Here is a 23,004-nt window from a genome sequence, read left to right on the forward strand (position 1 = left end):
CTATCGGTTTCTGCACCTCATAGATCCGGGTAGCCTGTTCAATGACCCAATCTAAGGATCTTTTCTCGTGAAAATCCCTCACGAGCTGGGTCATGATGTATTTGGGCAAGGCATGGAAAAACGTATTTATGAACTCTCTACTATCTGTGCGCACCCTTCTTGTGGTCTGTGCAAAAGCACGCTTTAACTCCTGCACAAATTCTTGTGGGGCCTGATCCTCCCCACATTGCAAATTGTAGGCTGCCTTGCGAGCCTCTTGAGGATTTCTGTGAACAGAAAAATGTTTCAGGATGGCCGCCTTATATGTGGACCATCTTAAATGATTTTGATCCTCCAGCCCCGCAAAGAAACTGGAGTATTCCGGGGAGAAGGTCCACTTTACATATTGAATACAGCTTTGGCTGTCCTTCAAATGGAAAGTCTCCATCATTTGTTCAAACAACTCTAAGTGCTCCCAAACAGAATACTTAGCGTTCTTATGGTAAGGCGTGATGACGCTCCTGATCGCCTTAATCTGCTTTAAGGGGTCCTTAAGCAAGGCCCTTTTTGCCTTATTGGCCTTTTTGGTTCGGGTAACCCTTGTCCATTCATCCTCGGACTCAGAGGCACTGCTCCCAGAGGTTCCCGTCTGTTCTTCCAGGTTTTCCCGGATTCTGCGAGCCTGGGAATGGCTGGCACAATGTGGGGACCTGGTCTCCTGTGTCCTGCGCAGTTCAGAGGAGTCTTCAGATTCCTCCTTGCTGCCAGGATTTGATGGGTACCCCCTCCACTGACCTAACTGGGCAGAGGTTTTCAGGATGCCCTTAATGGGCCTACTCTCCTGGGGTTCCCCACTGAACTGTACTGTACTTGGGTGCCCATACCCGGATGCCCACCCCTCCATTCCTGGGTGGTACTGGCCTATGAGCCCCATGCTTCTGGCTGGATAGTAATCTGCCATCCCTGTGGTCCTGTGCTCACGTGCGCCAGGGGACATGGGGGTGGCAGAGTCCAGGGACTGAGAGGTATGAGGGCCTCTGGTACTAGGGCTCCTGAGGTTATGCTCCGGAGTTTCCATTTCCCAGCGAACCTCATCTCTATCCGCCCCTGCTCCCTGTTGCAATGCAAGAGCCTGCATTTGTGCTTTCAGTTCCTCTGTTAAGGCCTTACTCGACTCTATCAGTCTCTCCTGCATCGCTACCTGTTGCTGGAGCCTCTCATTGTGCTGGCAGAGAGCCTCATTTTCCCTCTGTGCTTCCTGGTTGGTCCTGGAGAACTGGGCCAGTCTTTGCTGCAGGAGGTTTATCTCCTGAGCTGTGTCCCTATTGGCCTGCTCCTTTCTTGCTAGAGCATCCTCCACCCTCCTGGTGTGCTCTAACAAGTTCTGGTTTTCTTTTTGGAGGTCACCCAGTCCCTGGTGGGCCAGGTGATTTTCTTCCATTTTCCTTTTTAAATGGCAGACTTCCTGGCCTAAGGCGTCTCTTTCCTGACTAAGAGCCTGCATTTGTGCCGCCAGGTCGTCCCTCTGCCTTTGAAAGGCACCAGCTTTCTGGCGTTCTTCATCAAACTCTGCCTGGGTATCCAGGTCTTTCAAGATCAGCTTGTTGCTCTCTACCTTCACTCTATCTAGATGACTTTGCAGGGTGGCTACCTGCTCCGTGCATGCCCTGTTAAAGTCTAATTGTTGCTCCAGCTTTTTCTGGCTCTGCAGTAAGGAGTCCAAACTGTCTTGGTGCTCCTTTTGCAGGGCCAGAAATCTAGTATCCTGTTCTACCTTTTCCTGTTGCAGCACATCCAAATCCTTCTTTATTTTAATGATGTGCTGCCTACTATCATCTTCTGACTCCTGGCTCCTCTGCAGCCTCTGCTCAGAAGAGACCAGGTCAGATTGGGCCTTCTCTAACACCATCTGTTGCCTATTTGCCAGATTTTGGCTTTCAGCACATCTATCCTGCATGTCTCCCATATATAGGTACAGGTATGCTGCTATCCTGGCAATCTTATTGTGTTCCTCTTTGGCTTTAGGAGCCATATATAGTTCACTCAGGTCCACATGTAAGGGACCCTGATCTCTATATATATCTGACCCTGTTTCAGTGACCTGTTGTGTGATGGCCTGCAACCACGCATCCTGGCCCTGTTCGGTCCATTCACCTCTCACAAATAGCTTATGCAAGAGGTGCTCTCTGGCTATTTTCATGTCTACTAAGGTCGTCATTCTAGAGATTGGTCTCTGTCCTGACTTACAGAAGTTAGTATTTTATTTTTGCAGAACAGAACTTTTCTTGGAGTGTCCCTTTTGAGGAATGCTTCACAGCGTAATGCAGCGTGGTGATCCGACCGGATGTATGTATCCCGTCAGTTAGCACACTGTATTAAGCTGCACAAGTGGTAAATCTAACCCAACGTCTCGGCTCGAGCCCCCAATTTGTAAGAGGATTCAATTCAGCACTACAGCTAAGTTAACGCCTAGTCTGGGATACTGAATGGAAACCCTTATTGATATATCTCTATGTCCAGTTCATGCGTTCTGGATGACTACCCCTATATAACACCCCTCTCTTGGAATCCCCCTGACCCCACTGAGCCAAGAAGTAGTTCTGTTTTGCAAGTTTAAAAGGTTTATTTGATAATTTAAAATATATATATATCACACTTTATAGTAAATTAATAATTGAATATCACATTTAATCTGATATGATAAATATTAACAACGGAGAATCTGGCACTAGCACGCTTCTTTATAATCACTAATGAGTTGAGATGAAATGGATAAGATAGCACACAGGTGAATAGGAACAAAAGAAGAAGGTGGTACAGAATGCTTTATGTAAGCTCAGGTGGATGCAATATTCAATGAATGCAGTACAGAAAATACTCAATATGATTTCAACCAAACAATGTAATCACTTTTCTCTGGCAATCCCCTCCCCCCCTTGATGCAAGGCAAGGAAATGGAAGGAAAACACACAGTTCTCAGAAATGCAATCAAATGTGATTCAGTTCACCCCAGCAAGCTTAGACTACAGAAGTTTGAAAACACAGGCCCAAATTGCTTTGATATGTGCTGGCAATGAATTAAAAAATATGCTAAAATGCTTTTAATTCCCTTTTCAGAGGTTCAGGGTGAGTGGTATCTAGTTAATATTAGTCCAGGCTCACACTAGCAATGATGCAGGGATAGTTAGCAGGTTAAACGAATTTCTGGCAAATGGAAGGCAAGCAGCAGCAGTTTTTATATGTGAAGAAATTTGCAAATCGCGGTAAAATTCGCGAATGCGTGTTCCGCGATTGCGGTAAAACTATAAGGGGTAGGAATGTGGTTCTTGGTGCGATTGAAAGCTAAGATTCTAAGCTTTCAGATGAAAGTTACTGCAAGTCTCTAGCACAAACGGTTGCGGAGATATGAGCGATTTTGTGAAGGTCGTTTTTCAGATTTGAAATTTTAAAGTTCAAAAAGACAAGTGCAGCTTGCGACTAGAAAAGGACAAGTGACAGCTTTACAAATGACAGGTGACAGTTAGGAGGCAGTTCTACTTAGATTAAATAGATTGAATTATATTATTTTAACTAAGAGATTGGTTCTGCACAGTTTTCTAGGTACTCACACTATATTCTTGAGTGAAATGGGCCTCGCCATGGATCTGGTCAGGTTTTAAACTCGCCTCTGGTCTCTGCACTTCACAGTGATCTGGGTCAGCTCTCTCTGGTTCTCTGGTCTGGGTCTCTAGTTCTGGATAGATTGAAGTCTCTAGTTTGGCTCTCTGGAGGTTTGATGAATTTGAAGTCTGGATCTCTGGATGTTGTATGGTCCGGCAGAGTGCGTTGCAGCAAATGGAATTGAAGGTCCCTATCTGTCCTGACTCTCTGCTTTTATGTGTTTTTGAGAGTGGGTGTGTGTGTTGCATCACTAGACTTGCCCCTCTCACTTGTCATTGGTCCAGCTTTCATTCCTCCCCTTGATTGGGGAATGAACTGTGAGTCAGGGTGATGTCATTTTATGGCTTGCCAAGAGGGCACTCCCTTGTCAGATTGCACACATTCTATATTTGATAATAAAAGACATATTTCACAGTTACACAGTTGCTTGAAATTACATATACATGGTGTGGCTGAATTTAGCCAGGTCTCTGTCCAAATCTGCTCTTTCTAGGAGCTTGCATTCAGAAATGGCACATAATGGACTTTTTAACTGATTTTTCAATTTCTGACATGGACCCAACTTTACATACATGTGCGCAGGGAGTAGGGACATTAACTGATGAAGTTTCAGATTTTTAACATGCACACCTTTAGAGTAATATCCACTTTTCCGCTGACACCCCCCTGTACATACCACCGGTTCTAAAAACCTCTTAAACTGTGGGCAGAAAAATCACAAGAATTATGGTATCATTTATAAAATTTTCACATGTCCGCACCATGAGTTATTAATCTTTTTCTAAACAATATTCTGGCTACAAAGGGGTGTGGTTTTCTCTCAGCACAAGGTAGAAATACTGGTTAATCCAGTTCTGCCAAGCCAGCTTGCTCTCACAGGCAGTGCCCCTCCCAGCTCCTGCCAAGAGGAAGCTACATTTTACGACTGCGTAATAAAACCTTTGCCTGAGTGAAGAGGGCTTTGTTCACTCTCCTGCAGAGCACAGGTAATTCAATTATCAGATAGATGGCATATCCTTAGTGTGGGCAGCAAAAGGAAGGTTGGCCTGGGAACACAGTGGTGACTCAAGTTTCACTCCTGATGGGGGTAGCTGCCAAGCAAATTGGAATCTCTTTAAGCTGTCATTTCTGTTCCCCAGTTTCTGCATTCAAATAAAACTAAACATTTTCACATATGCAGCTAGAAGGCTGATTCTAAGTTTAAAACTATGACATTTAAACAGTTACAAAGGCATGTGACACCAAACATAGGTCACTCATTTAATCTAAACATTTTCGATTTTAGTGTCTTTAAATCCAGTGCAACTTAAACTGCTGACTCCATAGCAGTTTTGTTATAAGCATTGTTTTGGGCTCTTCATTTCCCAGATTTTGTAGGCACACAACACTCCATTCTACCAAATGTCTGCTGGTGTCCAGTGAGTTTTTAGATGTGTTGCAATGTTTAAAATAGACAGTTTGAGCCTGCCTTCAGAGAAACACAGGGTGGTTTTAAACTGCCGGCTTTTGGATAGTGGTGAGTACTGGTACTGCACCCATTTTTGGGATTTAAGAAAATGAATTCCCAACAATTCTAGGTTGCATTTGGCAATCAGCATTGCCATTCCCAATGGTTTCAGACTACTGTGTGGGTAGTCCAATGGTGGTTTTAGGCAGTTTCCTTCTGTGCCCATAACATCGGCAAAAATGGGTGGCAGCCTATTCTTCATGCATTTCCCTGTGCATTTTCTGGGAAGCTCTGGCCATCATGAGGTTTTCCATGTCAGTACTGCACAGTTTTGAGGTAGGGCTCGGATGCATGGGTAAATACATCCCACAACATGTTACATTTTTGAAGCACAATAGGGATATCAGGAACTACCTTGTCATTCAAGACAATTCTAGAAAGAAAACATTTAATTTTTTAAAACCCATTGAAGTGCCTACAAATATATAGTTTCTCACTTGTGTCAAATCGTTGTTCCACAAACAAATACAGATGGAGGTATTTCCAAACATTTTGTACATTAGCTGTAACTTTTACATCAATGTTAACTAGTTGTACTTGTGCTTTATACAAAGTGTGTCGACAAGACACACAAACACTGTCAGGTATTTTGCTTGAAGACAACTAAAACATTGCAATAACTCTTTTGAACTTTAGAAAAATTAGATCCTTGGAAAGCATAGGATAATCATGTCCACTTCCTTTAAGTGTTTCATCCACATAAACATGAACTTTCCACAATTACACTTATTATTAAGAGTGCAACGGACATCCATGGTCTTTTGCACAGATACAATTTATCAGGAAGATATCTCATTTTGCTATTATGTATAGCATGCATCCGTATATGATGAAACTGACTCTTACATCTGCTTTTATCACGACAAGCTAGAGTGTGATCCAGAACTCCTATTTTCTCATGAACTTCTCCTTCATGTATGTTCTGCAGCATCTTGATTTGTCTTTGAACATTATCATTTTTGTGCAAAACTTGCAAAAATCTCTTTAAGAGTTTACAAGAAAACATGCCAATTTTACACAAATAATTACACCTCCATACCAGAGCTTTTTTTATTGCTTTTAGCACAGACAGTCTGAACTTTCTGCTTCACTAGTGACTTACTTTTCTTTTGGATTTCTTCTTTTTCAGAAATCACACCATTTTCTACTTTATAGTTACGTCCACTCTCATCAATATCAATTCCATTGTTGAATGAAACTCTCATCATTAAAAAATCTTTCTGTATGAGAAGTGTGATTCTACTCTCTGTCAAAGACATCACAACATATGTCATGTGCTAGTACATCAACTGTTTGTATCTGTGTGTAAAATGTTATGGTGACTTTAATTAACCTCTTAAGGTTGTTCAAAAAAATAATAAAAAATATTCTTTTCATATGAAAAGCTTTTCTGATTATTACTTCTACTATTTTCTTTTCAAGAAAATGTTTAACCACCTATCTATTTTATCGAATTTCATTGCACACTTATCCAAAGATGTGTAAAGACTCGAGACTGGAACATTTTTCTATATATAGCTGTATTCCTCTGTCTAGAACCTAAATGAGTTGCTGTTTGTTTTCTCTTAAAAACCTTTTATTTCTTACTACTATTGATATATTTTTCATTGTATCACTCAGACTTGAAATTTGTTTGCTTCTGTTCATTTGATTAGTTGGCATATCTCCTAAAGGAATGTGGACATTTCAAAAACATTATCACTAACAGGTGTGGTATATTGCCATTAAAGGACGTTTGTACAAAACCTGAAACATGAGCATCAACAGTTCTAGATTCAAATAGTGCACTTCCCTGTAAACAAGCCTTCCTCCTGCTATCTTCTAGATACTTCTTTGTTGCCATTGATGATCAATGCTGTAAAGAAACACATATAGCTAGTACATACATGCCACTTCATATTCTCTTGAATAGATAAATTGCATAAGAGTAAGATCTGCATAAAATGAATAGCTAACAATCGACAGACTAGAGATAGCATGAGTGTATAGAAATAAATAGGGGAGAAGTACAGTGTATACATGGCTGGGTAAAAATAATAGCTTATGGTTGGTGCATGAGGGTAAGGAGGGTGGTGATAGGGTACATTTGTAGCAGTGTATGGTGGGGACAGGGTGGGTGGGATTAAATAGTGTTAGAGTAGGATGATGGAAGTAGGGTGGATGCAGATAGGATAACTGGCTGAGGATAAAAACAGTGGAGGTAAGGTGGGTAGGTGGGTATATTGAAATTTGAAATAGGGTCAATGGGTGGAGCTACAGAGTGTGCGGGTAATGTGGGTGCATAGGGGTACATAGGTTGCAGGTTTGTTATGTGATGTCACCCCAGGATATCCTGCCCATTTACGCATGTTGTCTGTTCGCCTAATACGGCATTTTCCGATAAAGACTGTCAATTTTTCTTTTCATGACCTCTTCTTCTCCTTTGTCTAACACCGTGTGTCTACTCATGATGTCATCATCTTCCTTCCGGCATCTCTCTAAACTTCTCTCTTTTTCCCTTTCCTCATCTTGTCTTTGTCATCTTGTCTTTTTTCTCTGGTTGATTTGAAGACATTTAAAGCCCAGTCTTTGCAGACAGTTCACATGGAAGGTCCTGGTGCATGTGCGTAACTCCTTACACTTAATAAAGCAGATAATTATTGGTGTCCAATAAGCACAGCCTCGTCATGGTAGCTTGGCAGTTGCGAAAATCATGAAAAAAGTATGCATATTTCTTGTGTCACTCCCACTTAAACTTAAGACAGTCTCCATGTGTCTTTGGTTGTCCCTATAGCTGCCTCACACATGGAAGAAGTGTGGATCACAGTTTTTCCATATAAGTTTTCTTTAGTTATTCATTCCATGGATGATGACATCTGAACATTGTCCTATTAGTATATCTATAATGAATCTATAATTATTAATGTGAAGATTTGTTTAGAATGATGTGACAGCCATTATGTAAAACCAGATCCTGCCGCATAATGAGTTTGACAGTAATTCCATTGGTATTACCTCCTAACTCGTTTACCATTACTACCACTAACTCCTGCAGATGTAACTTAGGATTTCAAAGGGTGGGAGGATGGTGTTCCTACCCCTGGGTTTCAAAGTTTACCATCATTTTTCACTACACCGTTGAACTCATGATGTGGCTAGTTGACTGGCTCATGAATGCCTCTCTACAATACCCTTAATGTTTGAATGAGTGCCAAGTTTGGCATAGCTGACTCACTACCAACTTGCAGTTTCTTCACAGTATTAAAAATGTCTACATGCCACCACGTTTTGGAGCTGGGAAATGTTTTGATGAGCATGGCAACCCACGAGCATTGTACGATATAGTGAACTGGCAATATACTCCACAGGGCTCACTCAGGCATGTGTTGGTTGGCAGATACGACTCCAGCTCCCTTCTACAGCCGACTCTCCTGGTCAATGTGAGCGCCATCCAGTGGGCACCAGGGAACATGCAGGTAAGACATGGTACCTACCACACAAAATTATAATAACATTTTTACTATGTTCTTCTTACATTATATAGTAAATCTGATCTTGAATGTATATTCCTGTACAATATGAACACGTTCATGCACATATACATTTGAAACTTAGTGTGTTTCACTTTTAATATAATTGAAAAAATGAAACACACTTTCCTAGTCCTGGCTTATTGAATAATAAAGTGTTCTTAAGAATTGTAAATAACCACAATAGTTTAAGGGGTCCTTTTCCCAGTCTAGCTTCAAAATCTATACAAATTGTGACACTTTATCACAAAATGCCACAATTACAGCAGATACTGGTCCTACGACCAGGTTCCTAGTGATATATTCACATGTACTTGTAATTGGTAATTGTTCAATAGTTAAAAATCATCTGAATGAACAGTACACGTAAACAAAGATTCAGATGTATTCCTAAAATTATTAATGAGGTTGTTGTCTTCACACGGGAATGATTAATTGACTGCTAGAGGCATCACACTTGTATTGAGAAACATTACCTAGGATAGGATTTGTGGGCTTGCTATTTGCACATAAGTGTGCTTCTTAATTTTTTCAGTTTGATATTGCCATTCTTTCAAACATAATTTATCTCTGAGCTTTGACTTGTGAATGCATTATACAGTTACATTTACTTTACTTGTTCTTTCATTCTCAACCTGTTCCCTCAAACACACACATGTCAACCAAATCTCTTGTGGTTGGCAAGTATTGTTCTCTTATAAAGTGGTTAATGCCAGTCTCCATCAGCTCCTAAGGGTGTCAAAGACAGGTGTTAACATGTATTATAGCATTTTGAAATGGCCCTTGTCAGACATCTCAAAACAGAAGGCTACACCCCTACTATCAGATTATGTATCACAGTGTCATCAAATACATTTCAGCACCACAGGAACATAATACCTCCCTTCTGTTCACAAATTCCTATTTGCTCTTAACACAGAAGACCTAGAAACAGACCATGCCAGACCTTAGGGTTCTTCAGGTCTGCATGCATCAACAATAACCCTGTCAGGTCCAACTGCGTCTTTCCTGTCTTCTACTCTACTTGTGGTGTTCATCAAGGGTATAACCTCGCTCCCTGACTCTTCAACCACTACCTGGCACCTCTTGCCCACTGCATTGTTACTTTCCGCTCCAATGTTCAATGTTATGTGGATGACACTCAGCTCTCTTTCAGGCTCCCCTCAGCTACCACTGCTTCTTATCTCGTACCAGGCATGTGTTGGTTGGCAGATACGACCTGGCCGCAATTCAGGAATAGTGTGCTGCCAATGATGTTTGCCTTAATGCGAGTAAGACTGAGATCCTCCTCATTGGGACACCCGCTCTCCCCTTTCCTCTCTATCTCTGATCATCCACTCTGGGCTCTCGTCCTGCTCCTTCCTGTGAAGCTAAGAACCTTATTGTCATCTTCGACTCCACCCTCTCTTTCTCTCCTCACATCTCTGACATCTCTAAGAAGTCAAATTATCAGCTGCACCTCCTCAGATGTATTCTTCCTTTTCTCACTTTCCCCCAGAAGCTCACTGTCTGCAGAACTCTGGTCCTCTATAGGCTGTACTATTGCAACAGCCTCTTTCTAAATCATCCTCCTTCTACTCTTGGACCTCTACTACTTATCCAGAACAGGACTGCAAGACTTGTCCTTGGCCTCAAGCCCAGGGATCGTATCACTGCAGCTCTGACATTTCTTCACTGGCTCCTTGTGGTTGCAAGGATCAAGTTCAAGACCCTTTGCATCATTCATAAGGCTTTCTGGGGCCTAGCACTGCTCTGCCTCCAACTTTCTTCTCCAAAGCATCTTCCTTCCCCGAGCTCACCCCTCATCCACCTCCAACTCTCTGAGGGTCAGATGCTTCTCCAAGCAGAGAGGGTAGCAGATCTAGCCCCTCAGCTGTAGCCTCCCTCTGGAACAGACTCCCTGCCTCTATCAAACTTGAGCAGAACCAATTCCAGTTCCGGTAGCAACTCAATACCTTCCTTTTTGCATCTGCTTTCTCCATTCCTTTCCCCTGCTGATACACCGGACTGCTCCGCACACTAAGTACCAATGTGAGTGTCCATCTTTGTAATGCCTTAGGAGACATGCCTGTTCCCAGCTTGAGGGTGAGCCTCCTGGGAAACACAGAAGTTATTGGGAAGGTGGACTACTATATAGTGAGCTCACAGAGTCCACTGAAGAAGGCCATAGGAGGTTGGTGGGCCCCCTTCACATGAGACCTTTCCTCAAGCAGTTTGCACATGAAGTACCCCTTGCAGGTCATCTTGGTATCAAGAAGACTTAATAGAGTTTGTCCATAAACTTTTACTGGCCCAAGATGGTGGTCCAGGTAGAAGGTCACTGCAGGAGTTGCTCTACTTGCCAAATCTCTGGTAAAAGTAGCATAACAATGTGGGCTCCCTTGGTACCATTTCAGGTGGTAGGGATTGACATTGTTGGTCCTCTTGACCTTCAAACATCCTCTGGCAGCAGGTTTTTCTGGTGTTAGTTGACCATGCAACCAGATATTCTGAAGCCATCCCACTGAACATAGTAACTGTCAGCTGCTAAGGCATTACTTATCATATTCACTAGGGTTGGCTTCCCAACAGAAGTTGTGTCTGACAGAGGGAGCAACTTCATGTCCAAGTACATATAAACCATGTGGATGGTGTGTGGGGTCTCCTATACATTTTTATCATCTTATGATCTACAAAAAAGTGGCTTAGTTGAATGATTTAATAGAACTCTCAAAAGCATGATTGGAGCTCTTGAGAATCCCAGAGGAGAAATTGGGATCTCCTTTTACCATGCTTACTCTTTGCCTACAGAGAGAACCCTCAGCAAGGTGTTGGTTTTAGGCCCTTTGAACTTCTCTCTGGTCACCCTGTCAGGGGACCCCTAGTTATAATTAGTTAAAGAAGGATATGAGCTCCCCACTCCTCCTATCACTACAAATGTAGTGTACAATTTGTTGAGATTGAGAAAGATAATGGCCTTACTGATGGCTCAGGCCAGTGACAAGTTGAAGGCTGGCCAGGCCTTGGTCAAACACTGGTATGACCAGAAGGCTTCACTTGTACACTTTTCCCCTGTTCGAGAAGTCCTGATCATGAATCCCATGAAGCCTAGGGCCCTACAAGACTAGTCGTTAGTCCCTTACAAAGTTGTGGAGCGACTTGGTGGGTGAAATATTTAGTGGACCTTGGAAGGGCTGTTCAAGCCCCAAAAGTATTCCATGTAAACAGGCAGAAGACATTCATTCCCTCGGTGGAAATTACTGCTCTGATAGTGAGGAAGAGGAATGTACACCACTCCCTGAACTGTTCCAAGACAGTCCTTCTGGTGACTCCATTGAGGGTGTCAAATTGGCCCCTCAGCTATCTCCTAAGCAACAAGGTGAGGTGAGAACTTTGCTGAGGCAATTCTCCCCTTTGTTCTCACTCACTTCAGGTTTGATACCTTGGTGCAAACATGAGACTAACACCGGAGATAGTGTGCCTACCAAGTGTAGGAGCTATAGGATGTCAGACAAAGTAATGTCCCACACCAAGTCTGAGGTGAACAAGATGGTGGTTCATGGGGTGATTGAACCCTCCAGTAGTCCATGGTCCAGTCCTGTGGTTCTGGTGCCAAAAGCAGGTACCTCTGAGTTGAGGTTCTGTGTGGATTACAGTGCTCTGAATACTGTCACCAAGACAGATGCTCGCCCCTACCAGAAACAGACAAATTGGTAGACAAGCTATGTGCTTCAAAGTACCTGAGCACATTTGATCTAACTGCAGGATATTGGCAAATATACCTGACAGAAAGTGCCAAGGAGAAGACAGTTTTTTCAACTTCTGAAAGGTGATGCCATTTGTATTGAACAATGCACCGACCACATTCCAGAGGTTGGTTAACCATGTTCTGAATGGGTTGAATGAATACTGCATCACATATCAGGATGATTTAGCAGTCTTCAGCCCCACTTGGGAGGAACATGTAAAACACATTGGGATTGTGTTGCAGGCTCTCAGAAGGCCCACCTGACCATAAAGGCCAGCAAGTGTCAGATGGTTCAGGGTTCAGTGGTCTACCTTGGGCATGAGTTGCAGGTAGAATTCAGCATCTTCCCAGTAAACTGAAGCAGTACAAGACTGGTATGCCCATACAACCCACCCCCAAGTGAGAGCTGCCCTGGGCGTCCCTGGGTTCTACAGGAATTTCATGACAGACTATGGTACCATAACTGCCTCTCTGACTGCCCTCACTACTCCAAAGAAATCCAAGAAGGTCTCTTGGTCAGAGGGGTGTGAGAAGGCCTTTCAAGGCTTATAGGAACCCTTGTGCCAGGCCCCTTTTCTCAGTGCTCCTGACAATCAAAAAAACATTTGTTGTGCAGACAGATGCCTCTGACACTGGGATAGGAGCAGTTCTATCACAGCTAGATCAGAAAGGCAGGGAACACCCTATTGGATTCATCAGTCACCAACTTAAGGACAGTATCGAAATAGGTGGTCTACTATAGAAAAATAATGTTTTTCTATTGTGTGTGCCCTAAGGAAGCTGAAGCCCTACCTCTAAGGGACCCACTTCACAATGCAAACTGACCATAAGCCCTTACAGTGGCTGATAAAAAAGGAAGGGAGAGAATCCAAAGTTGCTCAGGTGGTCCTTTAGCCTCCAAGGCTTTGACTTCACTATTGAGCATAGTCCAGATGGCCAACATAGCAATGCTGTTCGGTTGTCCAGAATGTTTAACCGACCTGAGCATGAGACTGATACAGGGATTGATTAATTCCCCCTTATCTTAGTCGGGGAGGGACGAGTGTCAAGTACAATTTCACTTTCTGCTATTTTACCTCTACAGTCTCGGGAGGATAGCTCAGCGGCAACATGGTCGCCTTGGATGCAAGACGACACGGAGCAACACAAGTTCGATCCCTTGGTGCACGCTTAGAAACCTCTGGGTATTAAGCACGTTATAATTAACCTATCATATATATCATATCATATCATATTTGTGAAACCCCCGATGTTTTGCTTTTGTTTCAGCCTCCTGTCCTGACTTTCTGCCAGTGAAGCAGAGCCATCAGCTGCATTCCACTGGGATTTCGTTCATCGATATGGGGAAACTGACTTTTCCTTCTGACAGTCAGTACTGGGAAACATTGTTTACCTTAGTCATGACTTTGTTGCCACTTTTGGCAACTGTATTTCAGAGCACAAAGTACATTACAGTATCGTGCTCTGGGATCCTTGCATTTTCGGACTCTAGACATCCCTTAACAATTTTTTGGTAACTGGACATTGTGCCTAGGAGTAGCCTCATGGCAGCAGAAATTTTTCATTAATTTCCACTAACTTTTACCGAGCCATACCGTGCTTTGGCTCATGACTGTGGCTACTGCCTGTCATTGATGTGCCAATAGGTCTTTTGTCTTCTGCTTTGGCCTTTTTTTCGTTTGGCCTTCCCCTTGCTGTTTGTGACCTGGGCAGTCCTTATTTGGGCATGCATTCTCCCGTGAAATCCGGTGCTTTTCTCAGGCTAATGCATGTCACATGGTTGGTTACCCAGGAAATGGGCTGGGACTGATACAATATTGGTGCCAGAATTTCTGGTGTGTCTGTGTGTTTGAGAGCGTCTTTAGTCCCTGATTGGCATGAATGGACAGATCTCCTCATTGGCCATCCGGTTGCAAGCCCGCCCTGGACTTTTAGGATTTGAGGAGGGGTCCTGAGTGCAGACCTGCAGATCACTATTAGGTCCAAATCAACCTACACAGAACTGCACAGAAGAAGGTTTGGCACCCTGAGCCAGCTGTTGTCCTGGCAGAGTTCTGCGTTGCGCTCGATCTCTGAAGACCTGCAACAGTGCTTCAACCCTTTTCAGTGGTGGGACCAATAACTCTCAATGCCTCCTTGGTGCCCTGCAAACAAGCCTTCTCAGAAGTGTCCCTGCCCTCCAGTGGAATGACCAGCTTGTACCTTGGCACCCGTGCTGGATCATTGCTACACCGAGCTTCGGCTCAAGCTTTACCAACACCCTAGTTTGAATTCCAAAGCCACTTCTTGTCAAATCTCATCATCCCTACTGCTTTGGGCCACGTGATATAAGTGTGTGTCAGTCCATGAGACTTGGGTGCTCCTGCATCACTGTGTGTCAGTGGCAGTCACTGCTGGCAACTTCCCTGCTTTTCTTCAAGTATACTGAGACCAGTTCCATCAGTGCTTTTTTCTCCTGTGTTTTCGCATAATTAAGGTAACTTTGGGTCTCAGCCTAAGTACTGGCGTAATCCGGACATGGTCCCCTTGCTCACTGCTCTTAGAGAGGCAAAGTTCCACCCTGCTGATGAGGCCAAAACACATGTCTGGGGATGCTGTTGGTACTCTTGTTCAGAGGATTTCAGTGCTGGACTGCCCCATGGGATGTCAAAGATTCATATGCTTTGGATATTTCTCCTGTGTGAAAGAGATTGTGAGCTAAGGATTTACGGGCAGAGTGACGCCCATTACCTCCTTTGTTTATGCTACATGTTGAAACATATACATCATGGGCCTCATTAGGAGTTTGGAGTTAACCTATTAAGCTATTAGCGCCATGGCTGCCTTCAAATCCTTACCGACTCCGCCCTGGTGAATGGAGCTATTACCGCCCCATTCCAAGGTTGACGGGGGCGGTAATTCCCCATTCACCTGGGCCCTTCCCCATTCCCATTTGAGCCCTCATAGGGCTCAATGGAATGGGGAAGACGCTAATAACGGTACTGCAAATTGTGGTACCGTTATTAGCACCAAAGTCCCTTTGCGGGTCCTGTCCTTAACGCCTGGTAAAAACAAGCGTTAAGGGAGGACCCGCAAAGCGAACTCGTAATACGGCGGTTAGGGATTACCGGTACCGGTGCCCTTACTTGTACCGGTAATCCCTTACCGCCCACCTCGTATTGAGGCCCCATGTATTCAGACTCTGTATAGACTCTAGTGAGAAGCTTGAATATAGCATGGCGAAACTGTTTATATACACACTATTGAAAATGTCACATATTTTACAGTCCTGCCCACTGGAGGGAGTGGCTTGATCTTGCTAGTTACACTGTTCAGAGGTCGTTCAGGGGTGTAGCTGTGCCTAGAGAGACTGGAGACGTTTGCAAAGATATTCCTTGCTGCCAGTTTCTCAAACGTCTGACTCTCGGCCAGCTAAAGAATATGATTATGTGTGTGTGTTTGAGGCCCTGGGGGCCCAGGTGCCAAGCAGACATGGCATTTTTACTGAGCTACGTTAGATTCCCAGTAGAAAATGTCACACCTCCCTCCAGGTTCCCCCAGGCTCACATTGTTTACAAATGTGATTATATGTGCATGTTTGTACAGATACCCTCCTTTCAAAGGTTAGAACCAGTTGACATTGTCCTTTTGGATTTTGACATAGTCACCCTTATTACATCAGCTTTGGGATCATGTTTGTGATATGAATGAGAGTTAATTTTCCTGTGAAACAGTGTATTGACTAATATGTCACACCAGGGATTGGGTACAGTGTTGTGTATCAAAGCCACATCAGCATCTAAAGCCCTGTTGAGGCGGGGTACAACTATTCTGTGGTTGACCTTCAGAGCAGCATGTCCAGAGTAGGGCCCCATAGCAACATATCCGCAGTGTGGCATGCTTAATGATTGTAAAGGAATTCATGTGAACATGTTCTTTCACACTGAATTCACCCAAACATTGGTTGGTTTGGTAGAAACGGCTGCTCTAAAAACCTCTGGCTAATAAGTGCATTATAAATACGCAACAAAGAGACATATTCTTGTAACAGCACCTCAATGTCCACGGGCTGTGTGAGTGCTTTAAAAATGCAAATAAATAAATCCTAAATGAGTTTCAAACACAGCTTTCCAGATGGTATGGGCCCAAATATTATGAGCTGGGCTGGTGTGATTTGATTTTGGAATCAGAATTGTGAGAAGTGGCAGGGGTAGGTGGTTGCTAGATCAATTGAAGTAATAGGCATTAGTTAAGGACAAGTTAGAAGATTAATAGAATTCATGTTCCTTATACATAGAAAATGGACACCTTTTTGTTTTACCACCATTTAATATTAGCTTCAGTGAGAATACAAGTGACCATCTTGGGTGACCTAAACACCAGAAATTACAGAGTGGGCCATCCTTTTGTGACAAGGCACAATTAATGTTTCAGAAAAAAAATCAGGATTCTTTGGGGGTATATTAATAAGCTCTATGAAGCCTGTGATGGACAGTGGTGAACAGAAAATAGAAAACAGAAAACAGAAAATAGTGCAAACCTTTCTGGCCATCAGGAGGTAGGCTTAGGTATGTGTGGGCTGCCCTTAGATGACTGCCAACTAAAACATATACACATGTTGAATTGTACCTGAAAGTGATTGGGTGTGCATCTACCGGAGGTGATAGGCCATGCCTCATGAAACCCTTAAATTGACAAAAGAATGTTAACTTGTAATACATATATCTTGCTAGGGATTATCATTATGATATGATATGATATGATATGGCATGTATAACGCGCCCATACACAAGTGTTTTGAGGCCCTCGAAACACTTGTGTATAGGCACGTTATAAATGCCATATCATATTATATAAAGCCCTCACAGTTGCCTACAGAGGCTCCAAGCCCCATGAATATCGGTACTAGCCTATTTGACCTATAACAATTGACCTAATGACCAATTTGGTCTAATTTTTTATGGGTAATTTGGCCTCTGGAAAATGTGGTTGCATGTATTGCAAAATACCAACCATGGAGAAGGGGGTTGCAAGGGTGTTTCCCCCATCCCCATGTTTGATAGTTAGCTATTTTGGGGGTGCGGCAGTGTCTCCTGCTTCCTTAAAATTGGAGGCGCAGGATCAAAAAGAAAAGAAAAAAAAGAAACGCAGGTGCGCTTAAATTGGGACCTGAGCAAATTAATTTTCGGTGTGCCGCCATTAAAAAGAATTTGGTAAAACATACCCAAACCTGAATATCAGACAGTAATGCCCCTTTGATGATCAAGGAAAACACATCGCTATTGAGTACCTCCACAAAGACTGGGTGAATAGCTGTAAAATTAAGAACACAGGAAGAGCTTGCAACACAGGTTCATTGCACCTATTTCCATATAAAACGGAGTATTTTGATGAAGTCCCCTAGCTGATTTTTGGTGTAAGGACCACTGTAGCCATAGGGTTGAGGTGGTGCAGCACATTTATATTCCCACAGTAAGGTAGAACCTAACCTGCCCCATTGATGGACGGTAAGGTTATATAACACATATATTTTCTCGTGCCCCCTCACTCGCTCAGATTTGGATAGCACAGCTAAGTCTCAGGTACGTCCCATTGTAAGGATAATCATGTATGTGCATTCTCACCATGTAAGCAATGATCTCAGTCAGACTACCCACAGCTTCTACCCACAGATCATGCACTCACTGAGGGTGAGGCAATGAGCAAGACAAATGCATATTTGAGTGGTCAGTTCCACAAAGTTCAGGGGTCCTGAAATCCAAGATGTCTCCGCTCTCTGGTCCATGTAATAGTTTGGAATAGGATTTCCCTCTTGCCCGGCTGCCCAATCGCAGCCAAGACTTAAAAGACATACACAGGGTGCCACTATTACTAGGGGAAAGGTCCAGGTGGAAGAGCACTATAGGAATGACAAAGATTGTCAGCAGGGTGTGGGTGATTAGTGTCAGCAAAGTCGTGGGCTTGTAGAAAGATAAAGGAAGACAGTGGAGATGGTTGAGCTGAAACACAAGAATGCCAGATGGAAGAGAAGCAGGTTGTAAGCCATTAGAAGAATGGGAGAGGTGGAGATTAAAATGTGGTTATTGAGGAAGAGGTAGAGAATACATCTATGACAGCTAAGAAGGGAAGGCAGTAGACATCAAGAAGCCTGTCAGAAGTACAGGCATATCGCTGAGCATCCAAAGGGTGAAATAGGAGTTGATGACTAGTTGGTAGGCAGGAGTGGAGAGGAGGAGAAAGACAGGCCCCTTAGTCAGAAACACATCCACCAAGAAGGTAGGTGAGGGTGGGGTGCTCGGGACTACAACCAGGAACCCAAGACAAGAAGGAGTACATAACCTGACTGTAGACAGGTGCAGAAGCCTATCCTGCTGGCGGAAGCTTTGGTGCCTACATTGGCATTACCCTACCCTAACTCCAAAAACGTCCTACGCCTAATAAATGAGTGTGGCACCTGAGACACAAACAGAAAGGTATCACAGGAGTCCTGGAAAAGAACAGGGGTCCAAACCCAGGCAACCTGACACATACAAAGAAATGCAGGAACAATTAAGCTTCTCAGATATTGAATGACTGTGCAGTGGTATGCAATGATTGAATTGCGGCAAAAATGTTGCCAGTAAAGAAAATTGCAGCAAAAATGCTGTGGTTTGACCCGTCAAAAGTGTATCCCATTACACCATTTAAGGGGAGCGGGTTTTGCGGGGGATTAAGGCAGCAAAACCACAGCCTTTTTGCTGCAATATTTTGTGTCCACTGCCATTTTTGCTGTGATTTTAACACATGGAACCTATGCAGTTGGTGATGTGTCTCTTGAAAGGGCAACTGGACAATAACTGTGGAGCTCAAGGACCTTTGTTATTTCACGTTTTCCCAAAATGAAGTCGTCCCAATATTGAATTATTTTGCTCACTTGTAAAAAGACTACTATACCTGAATCATACATGAATCAATTGATTTTAAACCCCCCATTGTTGTCTGCCTTATATTGATCCTTCTCAGCTTCATAACATTCCCTGATGCGGTCCCTTGCTGAAGGGCCCGGTTGAGAAGCAGCCAGACTCTGACTGGAATGGGACTTCCCAATTTGTGGACTCCTGCCTCAGTCTTGACCATTTGTTTTGCTCTATATATAAATATATATATATATTGAGTCAAAAAGAGGAAAGAATGAACCACACTCTCGGCGGTCAATTGAAAGACCATGGTCAAAGAAAAAATAGCACGGCTCACAACACAGTATGGGTCTGAAGGTATTTAATGTTACCAGAAAAACAGAGGCAGGACGCCCATGAGCATGACCCGCACACAACGCGTTTCGCACTCAACTGAGTGCTTGATCACGTGAAGAGAATAAGGACTGGAGCACATTAATAGTTTGGCAAGTGCAGTCCTTTTGCTGTTTCAAAGGAGCTCGATGGGTGCCTGGACAAATGGAAAGAGCGGCGGCCATGATGGAATGGAAAGGCAGAAATAGGCAGTACTGTGAGCCAAGTGGCGCTACAGTAATTAAAGCACTATAAGCACGTATATGGCAAAAATAACCATGACACATACTCTGTTGCACGCATTCCATGCCAGGCGGACCCACGGTTCCATATTGCCCCCAATGTAGTTTACAATATTAATAAAAGGTGGTAATTCATAATATAAAGACACAGTTGAATGAGTAATATAACCACCCACAATAAAAAAGGCCATCTATTAAATTAGATGGTAATATAGCAACCGTCTTACGGCCACACAAGAAAACATATGACAAATATCTGGATCATCATAAAATACAGGTATAGATTTCAAATACCAGTAAAATAGGATAAAGTGCATGTTCAGGCAGCTATAGCAGCAAATTAATGTGCACGAATGCGAGACCAAAGTGACAATAGCAATATATGTACAAGATGCAATTTGCAACATTTGGGCGAATGAAATAAAGTGCAAGTGCATGTAGTAATAGCAGCATAGTGGAGCGCGAGTGCGCAAAACCAAGGTTGCAATATAGACATCTATAAAAGTGCATGATACAACATTCTGGCCCCATTAAAAGATGAAATAAAGTGCAAGTGCATAGCAGCATAATAATGTGCAAATATGCCGGGCCATGATAACAGAATCAATAATAGCAAAAATTGCGAAGTATCAGCATCATTAAAAGAAGGTATAACAGCCTCAAAATGTGCAAACTTGCAAGAGCCAGAATGGCGACTTTTGCCATATATGAAATGACACGGTCCATAGCTAGCCAGAGAAGAGGAGATGATATGAAAGATACCAGTGGTCATACATAAAACATGGGCTAGGAAAGTACGAAATAACTAATATTGACAGAAAGTAGGAACAGTTATTAATACTAATGACAGCTGTGAAACTACATGAAAAAGAAGGTGGAGCTGCAAGAATAGGAAAAGCAAAAGGACGACAAAAAATATTAAAAATAAATAAAAACAGTAAAGAGCTCGAGTCCCATCCAATCGTGCTGCAGCAGATAAAAAAGTTAGACAGACAAAAGTCTGAAAAATAAAAACACAGATGAAGTAAGGTGTAAAGTAATACAGACAGACCACGGATACAATATATGGAAAGAAGATGCCAACAGAAAACACCTGAACCAAAAGAAAATCAAGATGCATCAACGAGAAAAAGAACATCACAGAAATTAACCATATCAACCAAACTTAAGTCCCCAAAACGTATAAAGCTCCTCATCAAGATTATGTCCATTGGGAAACTTGGTATCGAAGTCCAGAATAAACCGTGTTTCCAATTGTCTTAATTTTAAAACACTCTCCACCCCTAGGATGAATGGGAATGTGTGCCACTGCAAAGAACGTAAGCAAATTTGAGTCGTTCTCATGTTCCTGCCGAAAGTGTTTAGCCTTGGGGTACGTGGGATCTAAATTTTTAATAGCCCTAGATGCTGGAGTATCCTGAGTTTGAGCTTGCACGTAGTGCTCCCAACGTACCACTTCATGCAGGGACACGAGAGGACATAGACAACAAAAGTAGTATCACAATTGATGGAATAATTAATGATTTGGTTACATTTGGTGACCGGATGCAAGAAAGATTTGCAGGGAGTGGCATGGGCACAAGTTTGTATTTAGTACATTTCGTAAAGCCAATGTGGGAGACCACCAGCCAATTGGAAAGGGAAGGACTTTTATCAATAGGTGACAAAAAGCTGGAAACTAGCTTGTCTCTGAGCGATGGTACTCTTTTGTACGTGATGGTGGGACATTTGGAAAGTAAGGGGCATAGATCTTTGTCCAACATCAAAACACGCCAATGTCGCTCAATGATTCTGCGGACATTGTGTAGGCATTATCAATTGAGACAATGAGTCTAGGTTCATCATCTGTTAAGGTCTTATGCGATTTGGTACCATACAATAATTTATCCCTCCAGAGTCCTCGAGCTTTAGTATAGGCCATTTTGATGTTTCCTTTGGTATAGCCTTGTTGCAAAAAATCACTACAGTGATGGTCAAACGATGCCAAGTCAGGGCAATTCCTGCGGTAGCAAATAAATTCACCGTACGGGATGCTTCTTTTACATGACACAGGATGACAGCTAGTGGCATGCAGAGGTAAGCCAGTATTGGAGGGATTGTTATGCAGAACTGTGTGAAAGCCGGATATGTCTAGGGTTACTACCACATCAAGGTAAATCACCTTGATGGTGCTGTGGCATTCTGTGAAACTTAAATTCACCACATTAGTATTGATACTTCTCACAAACAGTTGCCAGTCAATTTCGCTGCCCTTCCAAATTACAAATACATCATCGATGTAGCGCCACCAGGCAAAAATTTGGGTAGGAAAACTGGACGCAAGTAAATCACGTAAGAATGTAGCCTCCCACCATCCCATCGTAAGATTGGCATACGATGGGGCAAAAGTACTGCCCATAGCAGTTCCCCTGACTTGCCGGTAAAATGCACCATCAAACAGAAAAACATTATTGGTGAGGCAAAAGAACAACATATACAAAATCATAGAGCTGTGACCATGATAATTTAATGAATGTGTCTCCATAAAGAATTGACAAGCTTGCATTCCCACTTGATGATCAATGGATGAATACAGGGATACAACATCGAGGGTAGCCAGCCAAAAGAAGACCCTCTTCCCAGGGAGTGTCAGTAATGTGTTGCAAGATATCCCTTGTGTCCTGCAAATAAGAAGGCAAAGCAGAAACAAAAGGAAACAAAGTCTCATCAATAAATTGGGCCAAGTGCTCAAGAAGGGAACCACATAGTGGGACAATGGGTCTCACGGGTGGGTGGGTAAGAGATGTATGTGTCTTTGGTAAGAAATAAATGGTAGGAACGGTGTGGCAAGAGGGAACAAGGAATTTAACCAGATCCTCTTCTAAGAGTCCATTGTCAGCTCACTTGATGCAGAGATTATTAAGTTCCGACTGGATATCAGGAAAATAATGTTTTGCTAGTTTGGTAGAGTTGGTCCCTGAGTTAGCGGTTGGCCTCAGAGACATAGTGGACTCTGTCTTGGATCACTATATTCGACCCCTTGTCAGCCTGCTTAATGATAATATTAGGCAGATTTTGTAGTTCGCCAATAGCCTTAAATTGTAAGGCAGTAAGATTATATTTGACTATGTCAGTGCTTGTCCGTAATTTTCTT

The 23,004-nt window shown here is 42.9% G+C and overlaps 1 protein-coding gene across 1 annotated transcript in view; it reads left to right on the plus strand.

Moving 5' to 3' along the window:
• LOC138466588 (vomeronasal type-2 receptor 1-like) overlaps nucleotides 1–23,004 on the plus strand; it is a 262,817-nt gene that overhangs the window by 229,502 nt on the left and 10,311 nt on the right. The window contains exon 8 of the mRNA XM_069607230.1: nucleotides 8,374–8,601. Within this exon, the coding sequence (XP_069463331.1) occupies nucleotides 8,374–8,601 (228 nt within the window). The remainder of the gene's footprint in view (nucleotides 1–8,373; nucleotides 8,602–23,004) is intronic.

Source organism: Ambystoma mexicanum, chromosome 1p (genome assembly GCF_040938575.1).
Source record: "Ambystoma mexicanum isolate Mex_15411 chromosome 1p, UKY_AmexF1_1, whole genome shotgun sequence".
NCBI classification, from domain to species: Eukaryota; Metazoa; Chordata; class Amphibia; order Caudata; family Ambystomatidae; genus Ambystoma; species Ambystoma mexicanum.